A 10,341-nucleotide genomic window follows, 5' to 3' on the forward strand; every position below is an offset into this window, starting at 1 on the left:
ATATTGGCAAGCCATTAATTGGGGAAAAAGTTTTAAATATTAATTATTATTATTATTATTAATTTTGAAAATGTTTTGGGCGAAGAATTCATATTGTCTTGCAGTCAGAATGTAGCTTTTACCATTCGTTTATGTATTATAGTAGTGTACAGTATAACCGTAGAAAGAGATGAACACGTTCGCGAGCTACCGCACGTCGAAAGATATGGCATAAGTTTTTTGAAAGCCTAATATTCGGTGAACCACAATCCGCAGCACGAAATAATTGGTTCAAAAAATATTGGTTAAAGTGGTGTTCAGACCTGCCATCCCGAGAGGCGGCGCCACCATGCAGCACGGATTTGATAAAGATGCCCAAGTCTTGAGGGTCAGAGCCAACGGTCACTTTTCCCTTGACGCTGATGCCAAGCCCTGCCTTTTCTGAATCGTGGACAGGAACGTCCAGCCGTAGGATTAGACGGTTGCGTAGACTTAATACCTTTAAATAATAATAAAAAAATGTTAGAACACGGTTTAGTATCAGCAAACTGTTCTAACCGACGATTGATTTTGTTGTTACTGGCATCATAGCATTTCTAGTTATATGGATATGATGAGATGATGCGTGGCCCCTGGTGATTGGAAGTTTGCAATTTGAACTTTGCTTTAATGTGCAGGACGTAGAATCTTTCTGTCGCATTGGAATGAGTGTTGGACTTTCACGCACGTATCTCTGGCCTGATACACCTCATAGAGTAGACTTCAGCTGGCCCAGAGAGATTCGGGTACTTCACGTTACACATCACGCACACACACACAGTAAATTCCCTCGGGATTTTATTCCACGCAAGCGAATCTAGTTAGACCATGACACTTACGGAACTAGAACTGGAATTTAAAGCCTCTTGCAGCGCGCTGTCTTGCGACTGGTCCTTAATCAGGTCATCCTTGGAGGAGCTCTTCGGTATTCGGCCGCGCATGGAACTGCCCGAGTTTTGGTTGAGCACGTTTACAATATTGGACACGCGACCGTTTTCCACGTCCACGGATTTTGAGTGCCCGTTGGGAATGCCTATTGCTTTTTCCGTGTACTTCGTTGGACTTTGCTGTGGCTCAACTCTCTGTAAAAGACAAAATAGAAAATTTGATTTAAGTTAAAACCATTATATACTAATATACAGATACACCACTGATGTTGAAGACAATTATTAATTATAGAGATGGGAGGCAGTCTTGCCCATTTTGTGTAGACACGAGTAAAGAAAACTTTCTTCCCACAACCATTCCAGAGGTGTTTCAAGCTCCGTATCTTTTGGCCTACCAAATTTGACAAATATGTTCCATGAATTAAACCCAATCACATTGGTACTCCGCTATCGGTGTATGTGGCTCTCTTCGAATAAAGGCGATTCGTTGTGGTTCATAGACATATATACTCATACAGTATATACTCGTCGGTTTTGGTAGCGTCGAATATACAGCAGTAGAACCACTCGCGGGCTTATGGTTCTCTGGCCAGTCTCATTTAATTTGAAGAAGCACATAAACCAATTTTATTATCCTTGTTGTGTCTTGTTTTGCGAGAGCTCTCCACTCAAGAGCTATTTAGATGAATTTATAAGCTACATTGATCTAACCTGTGTCCTATTAGGGACAGATCGTTCCACCACGATGTCGACGGTGGAGTCAGTAGGCGTGTTCCTCAAAAGAGACACCACTTGTTGCTGTGTCAGGCCTGATACTGAAACGTTGTTTACGGAGACCAGTCGGTCACCAGCACGAAGCCTTCCGTCCGTTACTGCAGCACCCTAGAAATGAGTTGGTAAATGGAAAAATCGCTTTAGAAAGGTCAAAGAGCTTTACTATTTTTTACAGATTAGCGTAAAGATATGCGTGATTTGCTGTGAATAGTAAATGCTGCTATGAATCTGGACAGCTGGACAAATAAATATAGTTAGGCTGTGGAAGAATTTGCAATCCTCATAACAAGAAAAACACAGAATTGTTGATTTAAGATGTTTTAATAGGCCTGTGTGTACGAATGTCGCTGTTATAAAGATCTAGTAAACCACACTCCACATCGGTATATCCAGTTAGACTAATCGGCAAAGCAATAACTCAATCGCTAATTAATCAATCTTGCTCATTCGATCGTTTAGTGGGCCACACGCATTGCAGACTATTGTAATCAGCCGTCAATCAAATTGGTAGAGATAAAGGTCTTTAACAAGTTGGTATGACTTGGTGCATCAGCTGCGAAAACTCAAATGTATATTGTAATTAAGAATTTGGATGATTTACTATTTGAATTTGGGCAGCAAATGAGCTGTTAACTTACCTTGGGAAGTATGTTCTTGATATAGATAGGGCAGTGCCCACCGGTGGGATTGTCGCGAGTGGTGATGGTAAAGCCGAGGCCTTTCTCCCCTTTAACTAGCGTCACCGCGACGGGTTGTGTCGCGTGCGTCGGTTTGCTACTGGGACTGACTGGGACTTCTTGGCTTGATATTGCGCGCTCTGTACTGCCCACTGAAATTTAAATAATAAAATATTTTTATAATTCATAAAAATAGTCCGAGAGAAGGACGCAGAGGTCTTTGCTCAGCAATAGGACGTAGGACACCGTTTAAGTAGTCTATATAAGTATTTAAAAAAAGAAATACATTTCGATCGAAATATCAGTGGGAACTGTCACACTAACTAAACTATATATTCAGTGATATTTTTGATTTTATAGTGAATAATGGGCTTTATGTCTTCTCGTATTACATTGTAGGCTAATGGTTGGTTAGTAATGGGTTTATTCATTGAACTGTTTTAAAAATAGTTTTTAAATTAAATTTAACATCAAACAAGTTTCGAAAAATTATAATGAGTAGGACTTATAAAATTACCGATTTCTAAGAGCTTTATTTACTATGTCAAATCAAAATCCCAGTAATATTATAAACGCAAAAGTTTGCAAGTCTGTTTGTTTGTTACCTCATTATGTCTAAACCGCTGAACCGAATTAGATGTAATTCGGTATACAACCAGTTTGAGCCCCGGGGAAGGACATAGGATAGTTTTTATCCCGGAAAGTGGCATAGTTCCCGCGAGCAACAGGCTAGTAGCAAGTACAACAAGATGTAAATACTGGAAAGGCCATTTTTTAAAACTAACCTTCAGGTAAGAGATCTAGTGGCCGTTCTTGCACAGGATGCACGCTGGCGACGTTGTTGACGCCGGTGACCCACCGCAGCATGTCTTCGACCCGGTGGTTGGGAGGCTCGGTGGTCGTGTCCTGCCCTAAGGGTTCCCTCCTCGCGTCCCGAGGAAGACTCTTGCTGCCGTAGCTTTGGACTCTGTCAGCTGCGTCTAGCCATATGCCGCTCCTGAAAGACGTGACTGTACTAGATAAGTATTCGAATAAGTCGAGGGCAGTGCGAGCTTCAAATCTCCCATTATAAAAAATACAAAACTGGAATTAGTTAGACATTATGACATTATATTGAATGTCCACAACGGTTTGCTGTTGATACATACTTTACACAACATGTGGATTGTGTACATAGGTACATAGGTACATTCTGTACATAGGTGTGAAGTATAGACTTCACACAGTTTATGAAATAAATATTTCTATTTACATTATTTCAACATTGTTAAAAAAAAAGCAGTTTGATTTGGGCTATAAACTTTTGCAAAATAAAATAAGAGCGATAAATCATCGTAGAAGCTTGTACGTACCTATATCTGGTTTAATGAGTGTATTCAGGTTGTGTGCGTTTAGACTGATAGACTCGCTGAGCAGACTGAACACATTTCGGATGTCAGTAAAAAATAATTATTAAAATATCTTACCCAGGTCCTGAGAACTGCATAGATAGTCGGTTGGTTTGTCGTTGGAAGTGCGAGGGATTTAGACGTTCAGCCGGGTCCGGCGGCCGGCCGTCCGCAGGCGGCGGCTTCTGCGACCGGCTGTCGTCCCGGCATACCACCGCCGCAGACCAGCGCTTCGTTTGCTCGGTGGCCTGCAAAGTAATACATAATAGTTATTTGTGTCACAAGGGAGCAAAATGGTGTATTTACGGCGAGGGCGTACATTGAATCTAGAATGTAGCGAAGGATTCTAAAGTAGAATTCTGAGCGTAATGAAGGATTCAAGTGTTAACGCCCAAGATGAAAATAATTTTGTCCCCGAGTGCCTCATACAACTTTTTACACCGAGCATTAAGAAACTTGAAAAAAAAAACTAAATATTATTAAAGAACAACCAGCATAGAAAATGGCGTGGCTTTACAATAATCAACTTAAAAAAATGGAATTTGCAATAAAACACTATAACTAGAAAAGCCTTGAACAGAAAAGTTGCACTTTGCTCCCTCTCGTCAGGGAGGAAAAGTTACTTTTCTGAAGGAGAGGTGTGAAAAAATTATTCACGGACCTTGTTAGTGTGAAGAGATTGCACCTACTTCCTGCCCTATTAAGGGATGTAAAACCTTGAATCCCAAATGCTAACGGAGATTTTACCCCGGTACAGAGGGAAAACCTGAATAAGTTAACACGGCCGCCACTGGCAGAGCAGTTGTCAGCCGGTAAGAAAATGGGAAATGAAAATGAAAAGGTTTGGGACTCCACACTTCATTGAACCTAATAAAATCTTTGGAGTTTTAGGTCCCTTTCTCTAATCTGATTTCTACGTGTCGACAACTGTAACATTTTTTTGGTCTCCGCCCACTGCGACGCCAACTGGTAACTACCTATTTTTTTATGTTCGAGTATTGTAAAAGGGTAGAAACGAGCTGGCCCGTTCATACTGTCACTGTCACCAGCGACTGTCACTGACTTTTGCTATAAACTCGTCGCACTCACCGTTCTCTGCGGCGGCAGGGTATCCTGGTGCAGAGTGGGCTCGCTGCCACGCCGCACCTGAAGCCCGCTGCCGCCGTCCAGGTCCGCGGCGCCCACCTCCACGCACGACTCGGAGTTGGGCACGCGCATGCTGCCGCCCACGCCGCCGCCACCCTGAACAATTACACGTGTTAATGCCTGGGTCAGACTCGACAAGTGGCATGGGAACTAGGAAGATGCGTAGTGTGTTATGTTAAGGTACAAGTTCGCTGCGCCACTATTGGTTTCTACATTATGTATTCTTATTAAGGTGACGTACCGCTATTTCAATAAATACAAAGGTAAATGGGGGATGCCGACTGGCTGCCTGCGTGTAGCCGGCTACAAACTTGTGCCTCTATTCTTAATGATCAGTGCTCTTCTGCCTCTCACGTCATGACCGGTAAGAGATACTTTGAAGGTTCAAGTGAAAGAGAGCTGTGGATGCTACATCACGCATTGGTGCAGCCCGATGAGCAGAGCGAGTTGCAGCGCGAGATGCATAGTACAGCGCAGGGAGGATATGCTAGCGGTTCACTAGGCATATTCGCCATATTATGAGTAGAATAGATGCACCCTATTGCTTCTAGCGTGAGGGACGGAAATGCTTGGGTAAGTATTGGTTATTGAACGCAACCAGAATAACGACGCAGTGCCGTGTAAAGTTACAGCATTAAAAATATGGTCCAAATAGTTCACCTAATGAGGCACCCTCATTGGCTCATTACGTGGTAACCTCAAGCAGTTCAGTCGTACATTACAATGAGAGAGAATACAATAATCAATCGCACGGAAAACTCGGGTAAATAATAAAAATAATCTAGGCAGTAGATCTTACAAAGTATTCTTGGCTTTTAGCGTTTCGCACCATTAGCAAAGCAAACAAGTGTAAGGTCAATTTCAAAATAGATGGGGTACTTACATTGAGTAAGGTGTAAGTGGGTTTTGCGACAGTGTCTACTTTAAAAACTAGTGACCTGTAGGTGGCTGTATTGATGCATTCGAGGCCAATAAACATTACAGTGTTACATTATGGATTATTTAGAAACTTATTTATTTACTCCTAGTAAAATTACGAATCAAAAAGTAGCAACTTGTTAGTTATTGAAAACTAAAGACAATATAATCCTGTAACTACCTGTAGGTATGTACGGTATGTACGGTAGTACTATTAGTTATTCTGTGATGATACACACAACACAAATATATATATAGGAACCTATCGTATCTTTGAAGTTCTTTACAATTCAACGCAAATAGTCGTTTGTAGTCACGATGATGATGATGGATGAAGTCATCTGAGTAAATAACTAAATTTGAGCATCGGATACCCTTAGACAGTCATCGTCTATACACAAACTTATACACCTAAGAGTTATGTAGGTACTTACTTTTTGTTAGGTAGAAACAGAAACCCTGTTTTATGCTCTTCGACAATCTATTTTCTTATTAATTTCGAGTGAAAACGTAGCCATGGAAGAGGCCTATGTCCAGCAGTGGACTGCTGTAGGCTGATGATGATGATAAGACCGTAGCCCTTTCTTACTATTTAGTTTGAACATGGACACGTAAAAATAGTAAAATCGTTCAATAGCTCCACATCTGATATAGTCAAAGCCTATAAGATACTATGAGCTTAGAACCAGCCGGCTGCGAACTGGTCGTAATCCTGTTACCCTACTTAGTTTTATCTACAGTTTTACTACGTACGACTGACGCCGCATACCTACAGTTAAATGGGTCTTTACTCTGAATACTTACTTACGAAACCTAAGTACGATCAAAACACTTCTAGGTAGGACATCATATAATATTAATAGGTATCCAAGTATGGAAGCATAACAAACATACATACGCTCATTCGCAGTTAATAATATTAGTTAGGAAGTTATGATTAGTTTTAGTATTTAGAAACCGTGCCCTATGTGATTCACAGCAACTTGCAAATATTAGATAGACAACTGATAATTTATATTTTATTTATATTTACCTAGCAATAAAAGCAAACATTAATATGTAAAAACGTAGGTAATTTAAGCAAATCTATGTTGTAAAAATATTTTCTACAGAAACATAAAAAAAAAACAAATAAGAGGTACTTATTCCCGTATTTGAAAATTCGACTCGACGACGGTATGAGTATTTTGTATAGAATTTTAGCAATAGATTTTTTATTGCCCCATTTTTAGTTAATTTTCAATAAAACTCACCTTAGGTTTACGCCGACCCACACAATTGGAATAACACAAACCCATATCGACTTTACAACAAATCGATAGCGTGAAGCCTTTTCTTCTACCAGACATCATACAGAATGAGATGAACTTTCCCTCCGGAATAAAACTTAACACTGACAAGTTTAAACAGGAATATCCCGCGTTTTCGTTGCTGCTCCGCCTGCTCCCGCCAATTTTTTTTTTTTTTGCAGGGAGCGAAGTTTTACCCCATACAGCCTAGCGCCCTTTCCCTGCTGTGCTAAAACACGCGGCTATGTTTATGAAATAAAGTTTCCTGTTTGAAAGATGAATGGCTATTCCATGTTATTTTTAGTAGATAACATATTATTAAATGTTAATTTTAATAGGGCGTATTAGGCAAAGATCTGCGCAGGGGGCGACAATAGCGCAAACCCATGACAACGTCCCTCATTTCTCTTTATATTTTGTCGCCATGACCACACCATGACAGATCATGACCAAAGAGTATTTATAGTTTTGTATTATTATGTACACACATGTATACGGATTATCATGCCGTGCATTAACAGGGCGTACAAAATATTGCGCGCGCTGTTAATGTACGTTACGTAGTGATAATGTACCTCTACACAACCACAGTGTTGCTCGATATTTTTATGGTACGGATTTAAGTTGTATTAAATATTGATATTTTATTATTTTCCTCTTTAACATTATAATTATAATTTTTTTTTTAATATTTAATTTTGAAACTGTTCTTAAAGGTGTCTGAATGAAACGGAACAGCTGCCGAAACGCCTGTCCAAGTGGAGGCGTTTTTCCTACTGCAAGCATGTTTATTAAGTTTATAAAAGCAACAGTAGTTTTAATTTTTATACAATTTAAATATTTTTATACACAAATATAATATTATAGTAAACTATAATAATATTATAAAATGGTTTCTTTCTTATGAAATATATATTTAAAAAAAATCTTTCATTGAGTTGGCTGGAGTAAAAATTACGAATTTAAATAAATTTCATGTTAGTTTAAAATCAAAAAAACGCCTTTAATTTGTCAAACAATTTCACTTCACTGTCACTGCTAAAGTTCGAACTTACTTTGTTTACTGTCTTTTGCAAAGTTTAAAGTTTTCAAAAAGCTTGTGTAAAATATGTGGATCAGAATTTGAAATCGATTTAACATCGCCAGACCTATGTGAGAAGGCCGCAATTGTGAGTAATAGCACAGAATAGATAATAGATAATAGTGCTTTACCGGAAAAAAATAAAAGGAATATTACAATTTTAGTAAATGATTGTTTATCCTACCCACCTATAGTCTAGTTATTACATTTTTAATGCCACAAGACCAAAGAAATAAAAACCGAGTTATAATAATAGTATGTAATAAGTAATTCTAATTATGACTATTTAAGTAGGTACAAATGATAGGTATATAAAAGGAATAATCTATTTCTATAAAGCCATGAGTTAACACCCACTATAAAGTACCTAATCACTTTTTAGGGTTCCGTACCCAAAGGGCAAAAACAGGACCCTATTACTAATATTTCACTGTCCTTCTGTCACCAGGCTGTATCTCTTGAACCATGATAGCTAGACAGTTGAAATTTTCACAGCAACAAATATCAAGTTTTACTATGGGAAATAACAATTTAGTAAAATTGTACACTTGTAAAGTTTTACTGAGTTGTAGATATTTTAACAATGTGACGTTTTTGTATCTAATTAATTAGTTCTAACATTTTGGGAAATGGTATAATAAAAAATTTATCGAAACATGGTAAGTCAAGTTCTAGACATTTTGGCAAATGGTAAAATTGAAAATTTATCAAAACGCGATAGAGTCTAAATTAATTATAGTCACATTAAGAATACGGTAATTTAAAAAGTAGGCGTAAGTCATTTCGAGCTTTAGACATTATGAGAATAATCTGTTTTGACATTCTAATATTCTAGGAACATGTTATTATGATATTTGGCTGTAACAAACCAGAATCCCATTGACCTCTAGTTGCTTCAATTAAACGGCCTGCACATCCACCTTGAATCCGCGGTTTTATTTAACCAGGTCTTCCATCCATCTCGTTGGTGGAGACGTCCTACGCTGCGCTTGTCGATCCACAGTTTCCATTCGAGAACTTTTCTGCCCCAACGGCCATCTGTTCTCCGTGCTATATATGTATAAGGCTGACCTTATGCTACGAAGTGCAAAATTTGAACTTCGTATGTTGCCATCCCGCTGACGCTAATATTAGGTATTTAATACGAGAGTGAGAGGGATGGTAAGATGCGAACTTCGATTTTCGAATTTCTTTCGTATTAGCCCTCATATCACTTCAACGAGTACTCACTCGAAACATATCCGGCGAGGCGGTGCCGGCGCTGGAGCCGCTCGCGCCGTCGGCCTGCGCCGCGCGCGGCTGCGCCTGCGCCGCACATTCTGCCGTCAGCGTCTCGCGGTCGTCGGCCACGTCGCGGACGCGGTCGTCGGGGTCCAGGATACCGCCAGAACTCGCGCGCAGCGCTCGCACACCCACCCATGTCTCGGGGCCCTGGAAAGAAAAAGACGTTTACTTAGTTGAAGTCGATCTTGGCTATCGTGAGGAAACAAGCACACACCTAAGAAGAAATTCAATTGTGCGTATAAAGTTCTCTTTTATTTTATATATAAGAGGGGGCACCTGATGGGAAGCAATCACCGCCGCCCAAGGACACCTATCAACACGAGGGTTATCAAAGGTGCGTTGCTGGCCCTTTGAGAGACTGAAAGGCTCGTTTTTTAAAGATCCCTAAGTTGTACCGCTCCGGAAACATGTCCCAGGAAGCTGGTTCCATACTTTAGTCCTGCGTGGAAAAAAGTTTCGCTTAAAGCGAACGGTGCTAGATTGCCAATCATCAAGGTGGTGAGGATGAAATGACTGACGCCTGCGCTAAGTACGGTAGTGAAACCTAGCTGCAGGCAACAATCCGAATAATTCATCTGACAATTCCCATGATATATATTATAAGTGTTTATATTATAAGTGTTTTGTACTGATTTATGGTGTGCAATAAAGAAAATTTGTATTGTATTCTACATATGCGGTACAAGATGCAGAAAGATGCAACATCCCTCCGCATTACCAGAGGATCAAGGCGGTCAGAGAGTTCCCGGTTGCTGACAAATCTAGCACCCCTACGTTGGATGCGGTCAAATGGAAGAAGCTGATACTGGGGTGCTCCAGCCTAGAGATGGGAACAGTACTCCATAAGCGGCCCTAACAGCTTTAAAAAGCTGTAGGCCA

The 10,341-nt window shown here is 39.9% G+C and overlaps 1 protein-coding gene across 4 annotated transcripts in view; it reads right to left on the reverse strand.

Moving 5' to 3' along the window:
- The window catches only part of baz (par-3 family cell polarity regulator), a 56,718-nt gene that overhangs the window by 13,731 nt on the left and 32,646 nt on the right, over positions 1-10,341 (reverse strand). For all 4 annotated transcript variants that reach the window (XM_074087774.1, XM_074087775.1, XM_074087777.1 and 1 more), the window contains 8 exons: positions 9,409-9,609; positions 4,834-4,986; positions 3,823-3,992; positions 3,142-3,353; positions 2,318-2,508; positions 1,617-1,787; positions 858-1,100; positions 303-478 (listed from right to left, as the gene is read on the reverse strand). In XM_074087774.1, coding sequence (XP_073943875.1) covers positions 303-478; positions 858-1,100; positions 1,617-1,787; positions 2,318-2,508; positions 3,142-3,353; positions 3,823-3,992; positions 4,834-4,986; positions 9,409-9,609 — 1,517 coding nt within the window. The remainder of the gene's footprint in view (positions 1-302; positions 479-857; positions 1,101-1,616; positions 1,788-2,317; positions 2,509-3,141; positions 3,354-3,822; positions 3,993-4,833; positions 4,987-9,408; positions 9,610-10,341) is intronic.

Source organism: Choristoneura fumiferana, chromosome 5, assembly GCF_025370935.1.
Source record: "Choristoneura fumiferana chromosome 5, NRCan_CFum_1, whole genome shotgun sequence".
Taxonomy (NCBI): domain Eukaryota; kingdom Metazoa; phylum Arthropoda; class Insecta; order Lepidoptera; family Tortricidae; genus Choristoneura; species Choristoneura fumiferana.